This window comes from Nannobrachium achirus, assembly GCF_963921795.1.
Source record: "Nannobrachium achirus genome assembly, chromosome: 4".
In the NCBI taxonomy this organism is placed as follows: Eukaryota; Metazoa; Chordata; class Actinopteri; order Myctophiformes; family Myctophidae; genus Nannobrachium; species Nannobrachium achirus.
The window spans coordinates 8,374,588-8,393,887 of NC_137813.1; the positions used below are offsets into that span (position 1 = coordinate 8,374,588).

Below are 19,300 nucleotides of genomic sequence, written 5' to 3' on the forward strand. Positions count from 1 at the left end.
ACAATATCGACATATATTCTATATGTTGGATTTGTGTTAACGTGAATTTTCAGGCAATTGTCGCGGCACCGAGTGCCGCGCTGCGAGCTTGTAGATCTGCTATTTTTGAAAAGTCTTGAAAATGTGTGCAAGCTTTGAATATCTTTGACCCGATCTTTGACCCGACTTCTAAATCCTTCCTCTAAATCGGTGGTTCTCAAACTTTTTCATGTCAAGGACCCCCAAAATTACAGGTATTTAGCCACGGACTCTCATCTCAAAATATGTTATTCCAGGGACCCCCCAGAAGCAAATATTTGAGTTACAAATGTTCGCTTTTAAATAGATATATTCTTGCAAAAGAAAATCGTGATTTTTCAAAAATAGCAGATCTACAAGCGAGCTTGTATATCTGCTATTTTTCAATAGTTAAAGCATTCAATAATTCTAGGTCTAAATGGGTTAATGTGAAAACTAGTAACTCTGAGGACCCCCTGTTGAAGACCCATGATATGAACCATACAGAACTGGCTTTGGTATGCTGGTAAAAATCAGTTTTCAGAACAACTGTAATATTAATGCTCTTCCCCTGTCCATCTCTACTAGGGTGGGGGATCCTTCAGGATTTGAATGCTCTCTCGGTTACTTGAGGGGGTTCCAAATGGACCCTTAATGGGTCTTGTAACTCTGAGAGTGTACAGATGGAACCAAATGGCCCCGTAAGGGTTCCATTTGTACACTCTCAGAGTTATACCAGCGATAAAAGCGTCTGCTAAAGGCCTAAACTGTAAACTGTATAAGTAATTGTATAGACCTATTTCCAGAGCGCTGCCATGTGGCTCTGAGAAATCGGTCAATAGCGGACGTGAAGTCCACATAACCAGCCTTGGACAGAGTGACAAAACCTGGTTTCCTGGAAACGCTTCCATTCCAGGTCACTCAATGTCGGATCCGGTTCCTCCAGATTCCCAGCCCTTAGTTCCTTGTCTACCACTTGGCGGTGAGTCCGTTGGTCATCTTCTCCACGGCGTGGTAGCGCGTGTGCAGCAGAGCCCGGGCCTTGTCCTCGCCCACGCTGCGGAGCCAGGAGGTGTACAGCGCCGCCACGCGCTGGTCCTCCTCGGGCACCAGGGGGCGCTCTGCCTGGTACAGCCGCTCCACCTCCAGGACCAGCTCCTTGCTGTTCTGACTGGCCGGAGGCTTCACCTGACCACCGCCGTTCACCATGCCTGGGAAGAAGAAGAGACCAACGTTACACCTCTAAAGCCTCGAACAGAGTCGGGTCCGCAGTGGAAGGCTATCCACCGCGGTGTAGTGCGGTGTAGTCTTTTTGACTCATAAAACTACAACGTTAACGCTCAAAAAGACTACACTGCACTACACTGCGGTGGATAGCCTTCCACCGCGGACCCGACTCTGATCGAGGCTTTAGTAGTACACTGTTTCCCAAACAGTGGGTCGCGACCCATTTGTGGGTCACGGACCAATCTTTATGGGTCACGACTCGAGTACAAATCCCATCTTCTTTTCCTACCAAAAATAAATAATAATAAAATCGAAATCTTTCCCCTTCCCCATAAACTAAGAATTTTATGCATTTTCAAAACAAACACATCTAAGAGATTCCATAGTTTAAGTACAATAATAATTAAGAAGTAGTGAAAATAGCCGAACTACAAGCTCTCAACGCAGCGCGATGTGAGCGGACGAATGTCTAATTTCTCTTTCGATGGTGGCTGAGGCATTGTTGCGTGCAGATAGGCTACTAGCGACAGCCCTACTGCACTTCACTTGTAAAGTTGTGCAAAGTTGACATTCGAGGTTACCATTTACTTGGCTCATGAATCGTGGGGGACACGCGTACTAGCGTGCACATCTGTACCGTACCTGTGCGTGCGTGTGAAAGATTACTGACCACGTGCTGCGGTACCCTGTTCTATGAAGATCACATTTGAATTATGCGTTATGAATTAAGCCCACAGTACGTCTTGTTCTCCTCACCTGAGGGACAGGCCATGACCTCTACGAAGTGGTAGGGCGACTTGCCCCTCTTCAGCTTCAGCACCAGGTTCTGGATGTTCCGGAAGCCGTACGCCGACGCAAAGCGCAGCAGCACCTCTCTGTCCCGCTCCAGCGTCACCTCCTGGAAGTCTTTGTTTCTGTGGGGGAAGGAGAAATGAAGCGACCTATCACAGTGGAATGAAATTCTCAACCTTTGACAAAGATCAGGACACGTATGGCGGCAACTGTGCAAGTAGTCATTCTGGTGCATTTTGGTACAACAGCTGTTATCATGCTAACATCAATGTTTAGGTTCACATGCATAGATTTGAAAAGCACAGCAGTGGTATAAAAGGCGCACGATGCAGTATTTACACTTTTTCATGGTTTGATTTTTCTTTTCTTTTTTTTCATTCTTTGAGACACTGTTTAATCCTAAACTCATAGATATCTGTATTGTATCACCTATTATTACAGTGATGACCTGCTGTCCTCTATGGCTCTTAAATCAATAAATAATCCAAGCTGTTAAACAAATAAAGAGATAAAGACAGAGACAATGTGTATTTTTTTTTCAAGCACATTTTTGGGCGCTGCTCCTACAGGCCTAAAATCACGCAAAGCGGTACACAGTATCTCTCTAAGGTCATGTCATCATCATGGCTCTGTCCATTTCCCATCCTGATTGGCTACGCCTTCTAAAGTGTGTGTATGCTACGTGACGATCGCTTTGATTAGGGAGTCTTACTGGTATTAGTGATTAATTGGTAACACTTTATTTAAAGGTCGGTCTATATTGCATTATAATCACATTTATTGCATTATAAGGCGAGGGGGGGGGGGGGTGCACCTGTTGTGTTGTTTGAGAGCAGCTGAGTCATATACAACAGCAGTGACACAAATACGTGTTTTGAGGAATTGGAAATAATCAACATAGTGACTAAACTCTGGAAGAAGAAAGGGGAGTTAAAAGCAACACCAACTAAAATGTCTACACTGCTAAAAGGTTCAAATGGAAAGATGTATGTGATCTAATGTGTTGCTCAACTCTAATATATTGTCACATCAGGCTTAAAGGTGTAAAAAGTGTGGGGAAACGGTGCATTAATGTGAAAAGCAGCAGTGGCATCAGTCAGTTAGACGTATTGACAGATAAATATACAGATACATGTACATAACATGTTTAAGGAATGGTTTAAGGAATAAAGATTAGGCAGTTCAAAGTAACAGATTGTACACACCTGTTGTGGTATTTAGTAGTCATAATACTATTATGTCCTCTGACGGTCGGTGGAAACCAAAACTGTTACTTTTCAAGATTCAAATTCAAAAGCATCAAAAGTAGCAGATCTACAAGCTCAAAAAGTGGTGCGTTTTGAGCTTGTGCAGCTGCAATGTTGATACTTTTGTTGTGTGACGCTGTAGTAATATGATGATCAAGTAGGGTAGTCAGAGGTTTACAGATGGTACAAGTGGGTGAAATTACTTGTTTCACAAGCAACCATCATTTATACTTTTAAGAAAGGTGGAAAGAGACAGAGAAAGGAAGAAACAGAAGGGGAAAAATCATACATAAGAAATATACATACTGTGCATTACGTGTGTGTTGGTAAAACTGCAGTGGTATCAGGCAGTTGGACATAATGACAGATAATGTACATAAGGTGCATGGTTTTAAGGGGGAAAGGTAATGCTACTACTGTAGATATTTAATCAGCAGATTATAAAACGTGTCATAGTATTTAGTCATAATAGTCATAGATATCGTCTCTGTCGGGTGGAAACCTCATATGTCCAAAACAGTTACTTTTCAGGATTCAAATTCAAAAGCAGCAGATCTACAAGCTCAGTTTTTTCCGATAACCTTTTTTATTTATTTAGTAAACATAAAAAGGAAAAATGCTAAAAATGTAATACAATAAATACTAAAAAGACCTTGTATCTGAACTATACTGGCTTGTGTTTTTCATGCAAACTGCTAATAAAGTATTCAATCAATCAATCAATCAATCAATCAATTGTAGCAACATGACTCAAATATAATAAAAAGTGGATAAAGTATCATTCTGGGGTGACTGCATAAGTCAAACCATTGTTTCTGAAACGCTATCAGAAACAATGGTTTGACTACGCCCCACAAGCCCTAAAGACTAAGCTCCAAACAGCCCTAAATAAACTAATAATTAGGGTCCTGCTTAACCTTCCCTATCAGACTCATCTCACCGCTACTCACCAGTTAAGAGTGGGGTGGCTCAGAGTAGTTGACAGAGTACAGCAACTTGCAATGGGCCTGGTGTACAAGATACACTACACCCCTAAGATACCCATGTACCTGGCAAAATATTTTAAAAACTTTAAGGATGTCCACAATTTCAACACCAGAGGCAGTGCCACAGATCACGTTCAAAAGGGTCAAACTCGTTCTTCTGCTATCAAACATATAATTTTCCAAATGTCTGTCTGTCTGTCTGTCTGTCTGTCTATCTGTCTGTCTGTCTGTCTGTCTGAGTGAGTGTCTGTCTGAGTGAGTGTCTGTCTGTCACAGCGTTTCTCCTCAATGGCTGGAGCAATTGATCTGAAATCGCATCACCATTAGCATATGAACATATCTGACATAACTGTGAAGCCGGTTTGTCACTTTCACAAATCGTATGCTGTATATTAGCGTTTTTATGGTGTATCTATTCTGCATCTAGCATGAGGCTTATCTATTCTGCATCTAGCATGAGGCAACATGTTTAACCAGCTCTGTGTGTGTGTGTGTGTGTGTGGGGGGGGGGGGTCTGGCCCTGTTACAGATGTTGTCCAAAAATCATGCAGATCGGTAGGTCTACACAGTATCTCTGTAGCCATTAAACGAAACGGGTATTTCTTACATTGATGCTCCTACATATTATCATGCAAGCACCAGTTAAAGTTACTTTCCATCCCTCATATACTGTGTGCACAGTGCACACCCCATAACCCACACACTGCACATTATTTCAGAGCTCATATCTTTGAACGGGTAAGGGCTAGTACCACAAAAATGTGGAATGCCTTACCGAAGGTCTTAAATGAATCACTAGCATCCTTTAAAATCGCCCTGAAAAACCACTTACAGGCAGCAGCCGTTCGCAACTGGTAAAATCAAACATAGCCCATAGCCCAGCCCTACCCTCCCCTGCCCCTTATTTGCATTTGCCTGCTGTATGTTTTTATCCTTTTTTTTTTCCTTCCTGACTATATCTACTGTGTTCTATCCGTCTGTCTTTCAATGTTACTGTATATGAGATACTTCAATGGTTTCCAATGGAAATAAGCTTAGTCTTTTCTAGGATCTCCTTTTAGTAGACCTTGTACCAGTGAACTGTACCGTCATGAAACTGTACCTTTTCCTATGCAAACTTCTAATAAAGTCTTCAATCAATCCATCAATCATCATTGTTTGTCCACTAGGTGTCAGTATTAAACCAGAAATGGCAACCTGTTGCATTATGAGTAGAGTAATCTCTCAAGGCAGAAAAGGAACAAAACAGAGAGGGCGTTCCCTATTATTTGACGATGGTTAGCCAGATTGTATGTATAGTGGTGTGGGAAATACTAATTTGGTGTTCTGCAACAAGCCTTTGATTTATAACGCTATTATGATCCTTCCTGGTTATCTGTGACATTGTTTAGCCCATATTTATCTTAATGTAAGGGTGGTGTTATTTTTAGGGCTGTGATGCGATTAAAAAAAAATGAATTAATTACAGGCTTTGTAATTAATTAATCGAAATTAATCGCATAATAATATTTGACCCGAGAAGCATTTCTTTTTTTTTCAAGTAAAACACATTTTGTTGTATGAGTGAATCAATGTGTGAGTTTTTTAAATCTAGATTTCTCATCCACTGGGCCAAGCAAAGCGCTCTGATCGGCTACTTCTCCCTTTGCGTTTGTTGTCTCTTCTTCATGGTGCATCGCTATGATCGGTGTGCCCGAAACTGAAGGTTCTGTGGTGCAAAAATTAAGTGCGATTAAAATGCGTACATTTTTTGAATCGTGTTAATTTTCTGTAATTAATTAATCGCAAATTAATCAGTTAAAGTCCCAGCCCTAGTTATTTTACATGGTGACTATTATGTAAGCTATACAACATCTATAATGAAAAATACAAAAAAAGTCTGTGTTAAGGAATATTTGTATTTAATTGAGAGAGGATGATTCGATATTAACTCATTTAGTTGGGGGCCCCAAACCCCCTGAAGGGGGGGTCACTGGAGCCCACTTTGAGAAGCAATGCAGTGCAGAGTAGGCCTACAGAAGAGCCTGAGAGTGGAGTTAAAGTGGAACAGATAAGATCACCACAGGAGATGGAGAGCATTCAAACCTTTGTCATAGAACAGGGTTCCCCAATTAGTTTTCCCCAAGGGCCGAATTATGTCTAGGGTACCAAGCCGAGGGCCACAACATTGCAGGGGGCGATGGCGGCGTTCCCGCTACTCCAGCGACTGCAACAGTTCCGATATCGTCTTTGTCGAGTGAAAATCTTGTATGTCCAAAACCATTCGTTTTGCATTTATCATTATAAGAAATTTTAAACTAACAGCCGATCTACAAGCACACAACGTCTCGCACCGTGAGGCGTTGTGTGCTTGTAGATCTGCTGTTTTCACTACTTTTGTGCGACGGCCTTGTATGATTTGCAAAAGAACGTACAAATTTGGAGATACGAGATTTCCACCCGACAACGACGATATACTAGTGTTGTTGCTGCTCTTATACCACCATTATTACTGGGGTTGGTGTGGACCAGACAGTTGCCCCCCGCGGGCCACAAATGGCCCGCGGGCCGCCTATTGGGGAACCCTGACATAGAAGAACAGATACCTGAACTCCGGTAACACAGCAGTGGTTCTCAAACCTTTTTGGCTCGTGGCACCTCATGTAAATCACTTTTTCATCCACGGCAGCCCTGAATTACCCTGCACATGTTTAGAATCATATGTCATATTACACTAATTAAATATTCTAATCTTTCCCCCTAAGATACAGTATGTCACAATATCCGTTTCCAGACTGGACCTAACATTTATACTTGCTCACAACGCATCACGTTGTGGCACGTTGTGAGATTGTAGATCTGCTATCTCTAGACAGAAGTATATCAATTTTCTCAAATATATACAGTATATGTGCCCCCATTGTCTCTTATTGTCTCTGAGGGGGGCGCAAATTGAACAAGTCACATCATACAGCCTTTTAAGATTTTTTGGGGGCTTTTTCTGCCTTTTATTGATAGATACACAGTAGGCTGACAGGCAACGGGGAGAGTGATGGGGGGGGGGGTGAAACGCAGTAAAGGTCGTCAGGATCGGAACTCGAACCTGCGACGCTGCAAGGCCGGTCTGGATTACCAGCCTACGGTAGGTGCCTGGAACACTACCCTGTGGCCCAGGCCAAGGCTTTTTCTTTTAAAGCCCATAACAGCAAATCTATATCTAAGAAAATCAAACCTCAAATGAGGTTCCCCCTCCTCCGATATAGATCACGCTTCTCAATAGAAAACGGAAGATATTTGCTATTTGTTTGTTTTATCCTATAATTTTTATCCCATGATTTTGTAACCCATTTTTCACCCAGTGCCAATTGCCTATGTAAAATCCTGGGCTCTGCTCTCCCTCTGCCGCGCCTGGGGAGACAACGGACTGACCTCATGTAGCCTTGTAGCTCTCCCTAGCTACTTGATCCATCTCACGAGTGGGTGATAACATTTAATTACTTTGTTTTGTATAAGAGTTCATTAGAAAACAGAAATTGATGACATCGCACCAAGGAGGGAGTCATTATCATTACGTAGATGCAATCTTTACTCAGCTATCTGTGCTTCTGACTGCTGTAATGCATGTGGACAGACATTGACACATTTTTCATGTCAAGGACCGACCCCCAACATGATATGTGTTTGGCTGTGAACCCCCTATAATATCAAAAGTGCCAGGGACCTCCTCCAGAAGCAAAGGTTTGATTTAGCGTTTTTCAAAAATAGCAGATCTACAATTTAGATCAGACTAGACTAGATCACTAAGACGCCTAACCTCGTGTCACCAGGTTTTCTTGGGGGAAAGCCTGGTGTTCGTTTACAACGGGCCGTTGATCCGTTCCAGGCGGAAACCACAAGCAGAATAAGCGGCGTTGCTTTGTTTTTCCCCCGGTTTGTTTCCCCAATCCCTATTAAAATGCTCGAGTAGCCTATAGTGTAGTCTTGCCAGTCGCTACGAGTTGGACTAAAAGATGCATATGATATACCAAACGAACTTTCCAAAAGCAAAACTATGCTGCATCAAGGAAGGTGTTTATTAGGTAGGCCTTGAGTGCAGGGGAATATTTTGGGTTAAAACTAAATCCGGTTTGATAGTTCCGGCCAAAGTGTAGTCCGTCTAGGACTACAACATGACGTAAAGGGGTTTCCGCTCCCGACTGGATCAAAATCCGAAAAATGAAGGGACCCTAGGCTACTAAGACGGCAAGGACGGCAAGCGACCTCGCCCCCAAAGGCCGAGGTCGTGCCATGTCTTGGCCATCTGGCCAGTGATGTATATCGGACCAGTATAGTATCCATATATATAGACCCCTGGTACCCATATGGAGATCCATGTACTGTATATGGGAATCTGTTAGTGTCGTTCAAGGTTCAAGTTTATTAGTCTCCCTCAGGAGAAATTTGTTTTGGAGACAGAGCCACATCTGCATTGTACATAAAAACACTTAAGACAAAAAAGAAAAAGACAAATTACAAAAACCAAAACAGAAAAAGAAAAAGACATACTGCACCCACACCTAACGTACATTACCTCTACTCAATCTATCGTTTAACATTTGAATTGACATAGGAACAAATGAGTGCTTATATCTATTGTAATGGCATTCTGGAGTTCTATATCTTCTGCCAGATGGCAGTAGTTCGTACTCTAGCTGTTCAATACATGCAGGGGTCAGACACTATGTTTTGAGCTTGTCTTAACACTCCTTGTTCATGGTTCCCCTGACATCACAGTGATGTCAGAGCGTCAAACCCATAGACCGTAAAAGGTCTGACACAGACGGAGACAAGATGTGCCGTTTCTCATACTAAACTGGATATATCTGGATGTAGCGATAGTGGCTCAGTCAGAGCTGCTACTGACCAAAACGCCTACTATCTCCCCCCCAGGCCAAGGGCAAATGTCTCTTTAGGCTGGATGTTGACTTTCCCCACGGGAGAGCATGGTTCGAATCCTGGGCGCTACACATAGCCTACACTGTTCTTTGCTATTCCAGTGGTGTTGGATTTAACAACATGATTACATGGCAACGAGCTGTCAGCCAAATGCCTTTGTGTCAGTATGTGGTCTGTTGCTGTCTTCTCCATTGACTCAGTAATTTAATGATTAACGGGGTAATTAGTATTTCACAGCCACAAATGAAACTGTCTGGAATACAGTCACACAAATAGGCCCGTCACAATACTTACATAATGACAATTATTTGAGATGATTGATTGAAGTATGTTGCATAATCGTTTCCATGTTGAAATATTTTCAGGCATTTTTTCAAAAAAAGTGGAAATAGCAGATCTACAAGCTTACAACGTGGCACAAACTAAGTGACTTGTTGTAAGCTTGTAGATACCCATCTCTCTCTCTCCCCCATTTCCTGTCAGCCTACTGTCTTATCCCTATCATTAATGGCAAAAAATACATACAAATAATAACATATCGGTTTGAGACAAAATTTTATTTTCTACTAATTATGTTTGAGCGTGAAGCTGTAAAAGCCTTTTGTGATGATGAAGGCCGACAGATTCTGTTTTCTGGGGAAGCTTTCAAAAGAGTCAACAAGTTGGAACATTTGTAAATAAAAATACTACATCATTCAAGCTTTGTCTCTGTAGGGATGGGGCCAACATTTCAATAACGATGCATCACTAGTTTTGGAATAAAGGAGCATTGCTTTTTCAAATTCAGTGTTTATGAGCCTTTTTTCCCCCCAGAAAAGATAACATTTGAACTAGTTTTTAAACAGATTGGCCTATTTGATATCTGTAAATATCGGTTATCGACCATGACAGCAATGTTGACATTGATTACTCTGTTTGTATGTGTACTGATGTGTATATCCTGGATTTAAGTTATTGCATTTTATTTTACCGAAATCACTCAAATCATTTATTTCGTTGATTTGCACAACAGAGTCATGTATAGGATAGCCTACACAGGGGTTGACACTAAGGTCTCAGAGGCACTTGCCCATCGGGCAAGTATAGGTCCTGTTCTACTTGCCCAAAGGTCATGCCCACTTGCCCGAAAAGTAAATCTTCCATTATAAAATGATAGGTAAGATTTTAATTACCACTCAATTTAACACATTTTCTTTACCCCCTGGGGCTGTGTGATAAATATCATACCTACATTTTTATCCAAATACCTACATAGCTGTGATTAAATATGACTATGGGTTCACACCTATTTTATATTTTTAAGTGTTGCAACAGTGAAAACAGCACATTATAGGTAAACAGTACTTTTCTTTTACATTCCACAGACCAAAAGACAGAGCTCTGGCCACGTTCAGGTGTTTAGACAGATATCTTGTGTTGTGTTAGACGGTTGCATCACCTCTCAAATAAGCACTTGCCCGGTAGGGCAACCTGAAAGCCAACTTCACCTGTGACCTGCCCAAACATTTTATTTACCTGCCGCCAGGGGCAGGTGGGCAAGCCTTAGTGTCAATGCCTGCTACAGTAGCCTACACTACTAGCCTGCTTCATTCCTAGGAAAGATGACAGAAGAACATTGTGATAAGAAACCTCAGAAGACAACCTCACTGCTTACAATTAGTAATTTGGTAGACACTCTTAATCCAGAGCGATTTACCATAAGCAAGGAAGGTACGTAATACATCAAATGCATGAACATTCTAATCTAGGAGTGTAGGTAAACAATCACAAGTCTAACTGTAGAATAACCCAAAACATTAACAAATAATATTAATCAATACATCTGTAAACTATACACACACTATAGGATATCTGACATCAGTCTAGATAACATCTACATCTACATTGAATACGATTTAATTTTATTAATAGCCTATCTACCTGATCATCATCTACTGCAGGGGTCTTCAACAGGGGGTCCGGACCGGGACCCCTAGGGGGTCCTCAGAGTTACTACAGGGGGCTTTTTACAGCAATCGGCCAAATGGTGGCGCTGTAGGAAGCCTTCGAAAGTGCGAACTTTGAACAGGTAGAGCTCATGCTGTGTTTGAGGTACAGCCATGAAACCTGTATACACGTGTGTCTCCTCATGCCGAACAACTTTTACGCTCTGACATTTGACCTCTGACCTTTAGGTCTCCCACCATTTTTAATTATATGAAAAACAGTAAAAATCTATCTCCTCCTGAAAACTTTTTTCACATGAACTTTGGACCAATACGGATTTCTTTTAAAGTGAAACATTATTTTTTAATAATTCAATGGATATTGCGGTTTTATGCAAATTATTCTTCTGCCTCTAAATCATACATGCAAAGTTACACGTTCATGGCATTTGGCAAAGATGTAGAGGTTTAGTCAACGTATCACTGAAACCAATTTTATTCAAATCGGCCAAAGGGGGGCGCTATACAAAGCGTTTGAAAATTCAAACTTCAAACGGGCATAAGTCATGACTCGTTTAGTTTTGAAGACATGCAACTTGCTTACACGCGTTCTTTGACTCAAGCGGAAGACATCTGTGTCTTTGTTAAGTAAGCTCCGCCCTTAGATTTTCCGCCATTTTGAGCAGTTTGTAAAACGCTTAAACCCGCTTTTATTCTGGAATTTTTGCGTCACGTGCACAAAACTTTTTTGACATGAACTTGTGACCAATATCTAAAGATCTGTCAGATCGGATTTTTTTAAAATTGAAACATGCTTTTTAATAATTCAATGTAGATTGCAGTTTTATGCAAATTATTCTTCTGCCTCTAAATCATTCATGCAAAGTAACATGTTCATGGCATTTGGCAAAGATGTAGAGTCAGAGTGTTAGTCCAAATATCACTAAAACCAATCTTACTCCAATTGGCCAAAGGGGGGCGCTATATCATTTTGAGCAGTTTGTGAAACACTTAAACCCGCTAGGATTTTTTTTAGCAATTTGCATAAAACATTCTTCACACAATCTAAGGACCTTTATCTAATATGCCTATGAAGTGCACACACACAAAAATAATAATAATAATAATAAATATAGCTGCAAGCAGCGATAAAGTGGCCAAAGCCAAAAACACCTCAAATCATGAACACAGCCTGCAATGTGCGTGAAATCTTGCAAGCACATTCCCAATAGGTCAAGGAACAGATACCACCCTTCTCACATTGGCCTGTTATAGCGCCACCAGTGGGTCAACTTTTGCACAACACATTTTTGGAACAAAATGGACCAATCTTTAACGTCAGTAACGTCAAAGAGAGCACTGCCTGCGATCTTGAAATTTTGTACTTTTATAGCCATTGTTTTCTGGCTTGAAGCGAGCCCACAATTGTTTCGAAGGAACAATATTTTCTAGTTCAATGTTGAAAATGGGTTGAAAATGGGTGAAAGGGTTTACATTAAAAGGGATGTTTCACTTTCATTATGCAGGGCCAGGTCAGCTCAACTCTATTTCAATAAACGGTCTGAGGGGGTTCCGGGTGCAGATTCAAAGTATAATTCAGTGAAAAGTTATAATCCGCACTCACAGTGTCAAGGTTTAAGAGTCTTTTTTTTAATGCAGAATAGCAGCAGCAGCAGGCAAACAGACGCGTTTCGGCTACGCCGTCATCAGTGTTAACTGAATATTCATACTGGAAGTGACGTATATATAGTCACGGTCTAATTACACAGTGCTAAACAATTGTATACAATAAAAAAGACAACAGGAGAACATAGTAAAGAAAAACATTCAACATTACAAAAATTACAACAACAATTATCAAGGAATCGCAACAACCAGATACTAAATATTTATAAAAAACAATTCAACATTAGTTCTTCATTCAGGCCTCTAGGGAACTCTGTATTTAGGGAATGGATCCAGTAGGCTTCTCTCTGTAGGAGAACCTGTTTCACTTTCAGACATGTTTGGGCCTGCAGACATTTATACCCAGGCTTTTGAGATTGAGCACCACAGGCAGTTTGTTACATCAAAATTGTTTCAAAATGGTCATGAAAAAGTGATATTACACTTATTTTATATCTGTTCTTGAGGTAATTGTTTATCCCCCCACATCCCAAAGGTTCATTTGACCTTTGGGATACATAAGTCAGTGTGTCCAAAAACATAGTTATTTTACTTTGGCTTTGTAGGACAGAGCAGGTCTGGAATGTCATCAGGAGACAAGAGACAAGGACAACAAGATTATTCTTGTTTTGACTTATTTTAGATCAGCGCTTCTCAAACCTTTTACTTTAGATTTAACCTTTCTATTGTAAAACCATATATTTCACATTTTGTTTTTACAACAGTTTTGCTGATGATATCTTTAGAACTGTGTTCTATCTGTCTGTCATCCAATGTTACATGAGTTTAAAAATGATCTCAATTGAAACAAGCCATAGGCTTTTTTGGGTGTATCCATTTAGTTGACCTTGTATCAGCTAGTGAACTGCAATGTCCTGCACTGTACCTTTTCCTATGCAAACTTCTAAAAAAAAAAGCCTTCAATCAATCAATCAATCAATCAATCAATCAATCAATCAATCAATCAATCAATCAGATAAAATAATAACGTACAAAAAGAGCCATACTAGACAGTCCCTCCCCCTGGCCTATCCCCATGACTGGCTCCACCTCCCCACACCTGTGCTCACTCACCCCCAATTAGTGAGCAGGTATATATAGTGCCTCTGTGCCCTCAGTCTTGTTTAGCAGCAGCAGTAGCAACACCTCACCTCAGAGCCCTGGCCTGGAGTCCTATACATAGCAGAGTCCTGGCCTGGAGTCCTATACATAGCAGAGTCCTATACATAGCAGAGTCCTGCACGGGTCCAATTTTGACAACCCGTGCCCGCCCTGCCCGTCATTAATCAGATGATCAGATCCACGGACCGACCCGTTACCTGTCATTATATAAAAAAATCAAAACCAGATCTGCCCTGCCTGTCAGAAAATGTACCCGTCGCCCGGCCATCTACCCATGATTACATGCAGTAAAGGGAATAGCCTGTGCCTGCGTGCTTCCAAATGGCATCACACTGGATCGTCCCTGAACGCCATCCTCAGTGTTTGCGACGCAATACATAAACGCCAGGTCAGCTGCCACTCTTAATTCTTTTACATAGCCTTTTAAACCACACTTGATATGATGAGAACATGGGTTAACGTGCTAGTGCGTGCTGTGGTTGTGTCTGTGTGTTGTTTGCCCTACTGCCCACTGACTGTGTGCGCTCCACGTTGTTTAGGTGGAAACAATGCTGTATGCATGCCACAGCTGTGTCCTGCTGCTCAATGTGCGCACTCCTGACTCCTGTCATGTTCTTTAGGCGGAGACAGTTGTCTGATTTTCACAATAAAATATCGCTAGCCCGTCCCCACATCCGCACATTTAGAATAGTATAGGCCTATATTCCGCCTGTGTTCACCCGTCAACGGGTACCCGCGGGGCCCCGACCCGTTGCAGGACTCTGCCACATAGTTATGTGTCACTGACATGAGTTCAGTTGTTTGTGATGTTGTATTTATTGGTTATTGTGGTTAATGCTAATCCATATCTGTTTACTTAGATCAGGGGTCTTCAAAGTTTTCGGGCCAAGGACCACTTAGTTGAGAGAGAGATGAAGCAGGGACCCCTTAGTTGAGAGAGAGATGAAGCAGGGACCCCTTAGTTGAGAGAGAGATGAAGCAGGGACCCCTTAGTTGAGAGAGAGATGAAGCAGGGACCCCTTAGCTGAGAGAGACAGCACAATCATCAGTGTATTTAGGATCATGTCAATTTGTGTTTTCAGATATTTAACCATTTGAACCTTCGTTACCTAATAGACTTAACATTTTACTCTTTTCCCCCCTCTACACCAAACCTCTTTGCCGAAAATCGCCGATCTACAAGCTTGTAGATCTGCTATTTTTGGCAACAGGTCTCAGAATATGGACACTAGGGTTCAAGTTGTTAATATAAAAAGGATTGGAAGATTTGGAGGACCCCCTGCAGTAACTCTGAGGACCCCCTAGGGGTCCCGGACCCCCTGTTGAAGACCCCTGGCTTAGATTATTTATGGAAAAATGATGTAATGCGCAGTGCACCTAGTTGTATAGTAAGTAATTCATGGAAATGCAGCAATCACTGACATTTAGAATGTTGAACCTTGGTTTGTTTGAATGTAATACTCTTGAATTGTATTTGATTATGTATTATGTATTGTTTTATAGTAATAAAACCATAACTTCATATCATACCACCTCTGAACACCTCTCCTCTTCATACAATTCTAATCGATTGCACTGGATGCTAAACATCCTATACCAGTCCTGAACCTAGCTATAAACCTCCTTTATAAATAATGTGTTGCTGCTTTTTTTAACATAACTATTGTAGAAGATATTATGTTATGATTGATTATGTGTGACATTATTAAAGTAGAGTATGTGTTCAATTGATTATATTAATATCTAGGTCTTTATGATGATACTAATAATTGATAATTAATAGCTACTGAGGCCTGGTGAAAGCCTCTCGACTCCTGTTTTGGTAAAGCCTATCTTGTTATGGTACAGCTCGTCCCAGAGGCCTTGGAGCCACACAGTACCAGTAAGACTCCCTAATCGGGAGATATGCGACCGTCAGGTCGTATACACAAACTTTAGAAGGCAATGGCAGACAATCAGGAGGGAATATGGGAAATGGGACTGGTCCATGTTGATGACATGACTTTAGAGATACTGTGTACCGCTTTGCGTGATTTTAGGGCAAAATCAGTAGGAGCAGTGTCCAAAAATGTGTTTTGCAGGAATCGGCCTGATGGTGGTGCTAGAAGAGGGCCATGTGAGAAAACATTTACGCCCTACATGCCCCGAAAACATTGATATTAATTAAGTCCATATATGGATATGGATATATATTATTAATAAAGGATGAGTAAAATCTATATGGGCATTTCCAGATGATGCCCTGTTAAGGTACCCCCCTATACCCATATATGGAGATCCCTGATGCCATCCCTGATGCCCTAACTGGCCTGAGACTCGTCTGGCCTTACTAATTAGCCTTACTAATTAGCATACCTTCCACAAAAAGGTCTCTTATGGGGTTCCCTGGCGCAAAATATCTTCTGAAGGATTCTGCTGGAAAATGCCTCTCAATATAGGAGTCCTTGATGTGAAAAAGTTTGAGAACCACTATCATCCACTATCTGTCTGAGCAGAAGTGATTGATATATGATGTTTTGATGTACTGTGAACCTAATAAATTGCATGTGGGGAAGAAATAACTTTAATTGGCCATGTCATCATAGTGTATCAAAGTTGCAATGCATTAATAATCATTTTATAATGCAGTATAATCACTATTATAATGCATTGTGGTGTGATTATAAGTCACTATATAAGTGGTCATTGGATGCTTTAAATCAGTGATTCTCAAACTTTTCCATGTCAAGGACCACAAGGAAGAAATTATGTGTGCTTGTACAGTATCTAACCTTTAAAATTATAATGCTTCTATAATACATTATGATATTTGGCAGTTTGTAGAGCCTAGATGTCTCCACTAGGCCTGATAGCTATTGTTTACAATGCAGTCTGTCTTGTTATGGCTCAGTTTGTCCTTGAAGCAGCTACAACTATGATCTCTGCCCTGTGCTCTGGGCAGAACTACCATACCACTGACATGATGACTTTTTTCTTATTTCCAAATAATAACTCAAAGATATATTAATGACATAGTTCAATGTTGAAAATGGGTGGTTCTCCCCTTTAATTATGAATTATCGTGAAATTGTATAGCCTACCTTACAGGGTTTACAATAAAAGGGATGTTTCACTTTCAAACATGTTTCTGCCTGCAGACATTTATACCCAGGCTTTTGTGACTGAGCTGCAGTTTTCAAGTTGCTTGATTCACTATTTAGATATTTGATATTCATTTTATCAGCCACAGTCCTTCTAATGTGTGAGGAGTTTTTCAATGTATTATTTTCCTAATTTCTTATTTTATTTTAAATAAGAAAAGTAGTTGGAAAAAAAAAAACACACATACATATACTGTATTAGAAGGACAATTTCAGTCACCAGAACCAAGGATGGGTTTCATAAATGTCTACAATTTGAATGCTGAAACGTAACACTTATTCACTATGAGGTTTCCCCCCTCCTTTTTTGGATTTTATGAATACATCTTTTCTCAAAATAAGTTTCCATTGATCACATAAATATAATTGGCAAAAAATATGAACAAAGAAATTGAATGGACAACATATTACTATAAAGGATAAAAGGGTTTAAATGTGTTTCAAATGGTGAGGCAAAATGGTAAATGGTGCATTTATATAGCGCTTTTATCCAAAGCGCTTTACAGAGATTGTGCATTACATTCACCCATTCACGCACACATTCATACACCGGTGGCGGAGGAAACCATGCAAGGCACCAACCTGCTCACCGGGAGCAATGTGGGGTTCAGAGTCTTGCCCAAGGACCCTTCGACATTAACTCAGGGGGAGCCCGGATTCAAACTGGGAACCCTTCGGGAACCCTTCGTGCTCTAATAACGGTTTGTCTACCCCTGAGCTATGCCGCCCGAGGCAAATGGGTTATCATATAAGTGATATTACACTTATTGTATGTCTGTTCTTGAGGCACAGTAATTGTTTATCCCCCCAAATCTCAAAGGCTCATTTGACCTTTGGGATAGATACACCAATAAAAACAGTTATTTTGCTTTGGCTTTGTAGGACAGAGCAGGTCTGGAATGTCATCAGGAGACAAGAGACAAGGACAACAAGATTATTCTTGTTTTGACTTATTTTAGATCAGGGCTTCTCAAACTTTTTTACTTTAGACTTGCTAATCCTTGCTTAGATTCTTTATGGAAAGATGATGTAATGCACAGTGCACCTACATGTAGTTATATAGTAAATCATGGAAATGTAGCAATCACTGACATTTAGAATGTTGAACCTTGCTTTGTTGTAATACCCTTGAATTGTATTTGATTATGTATTATGTATTTCTGTTTTATAGTAATAAAACCATAACTTCATATCATACCGCATACCACCTCGGAACTCCTCTCCTCTTCATACAATCGATTGCACTGGTATAGGATGCTATATTACCAGTCCTGAACCTATATAAAAAATGCCTTTATAAATAATGTGTTGCTGCTTTTTTTGACAAACCCCTGAACGTCACTTGGCATTCGTTGTTCTTTTCTGAGGCACAAACAGGTCAAATAGCTGTCTGTCTGTCTGTCTGTCTGTCTGTCTGTCTGTCTGTCTGTCTGTCTGTCTGTCTGCCTCTTTTTGTCTTTGTTTGTCTCCCTCTACACCTAGAATCTCTTCATCCAAAATAACAGATCTATAAATGTTCACTCAGGGATCAGTTGTGAACAGAGGTCATCAATATGTCTCTACACGGACAAATATGTCTGTAGCAAAGACTTGGTCTTGTCCGTGCAGATTTTAGATTTTCTTTTTTATAACACCATCCATTATAATGTTCTTATTTTGATCATAATACTGCACGTCAAGTTTTATCTGTAAGGACCACCATAAATCTGAGAGTGTACAAATGGAACCAAATTGGTTCCATATTTGTACATTATCATTTTAATGCTGAAAAGTACCACTTATGTACTTATGACAGTGTTGTGCAGCATTTATTTCCACAGTGCTAAACTGACTTTGATGAAGTGAGTGAATGACAGAAGAAATGTCGGCCTATTTTAAAGTGATCATTTTATTGAATATCTGTCCGTAAAGGGATACTCCACCATATTGTATGAGTCTCATCTCTCATGCGGTCTGTAACATAAGATTTCTATCAAGTCAGAAGTCAGTCATATCCATATTTGGGAAAATATTTTGTCCAACTTTGTCCAACAACCAACCGCAACTCAAATCACACTTGCAAATGAATTCCATCCTGTGTGAATTACGTCCTGCGCGAGGTGACTTTTCCTCCTTAGGGCGTCTTACTGGTTGCGACCGTCAGGTCGCAAGTTACTATGAAAACCTCCACCTGCTGTCTGTCAGTTATTCCCTCCGTCCGTCCGTCCGTCCGTCCGTCCGTCCGTCCGTCCGTCCGTCCGTTCGTCCGTCCGTCCGTCCGTCCGTCCGTCCGTCCGTCCGTCCGT

The 19,300-nt window shown here is 40.8% G+C and overlaps 1 protein-coding gene across 1 annotated transcript; it reads right to left on the reverse strand.

The window, feature by feature from the left end:
• Positions 1-215: 215 nt before the first annotated feature.
• On the reverse strand, positions 216-14,486 carry LOC308284011 (cytosolic Fe-S cluster assembly factor narfl-like; the record flags this gene model as incomplete). Its single annotated transcript, XM_080724533.1, has 3 exons — positions 216-1,208; positions 1,981-2,138; positions 14,392-14,486. 3 exons carry the CDS (start codon positions 14,484-14,486, stop codon positions 967-969), a joined length of 495 nt encoding a protein of 164 aa, XP_080580659.1. The 3' UTR covers positions 216-966.
• Between the last annotated feature and the right edge of the window lie 4,814 nt (positions 14,487-19,300).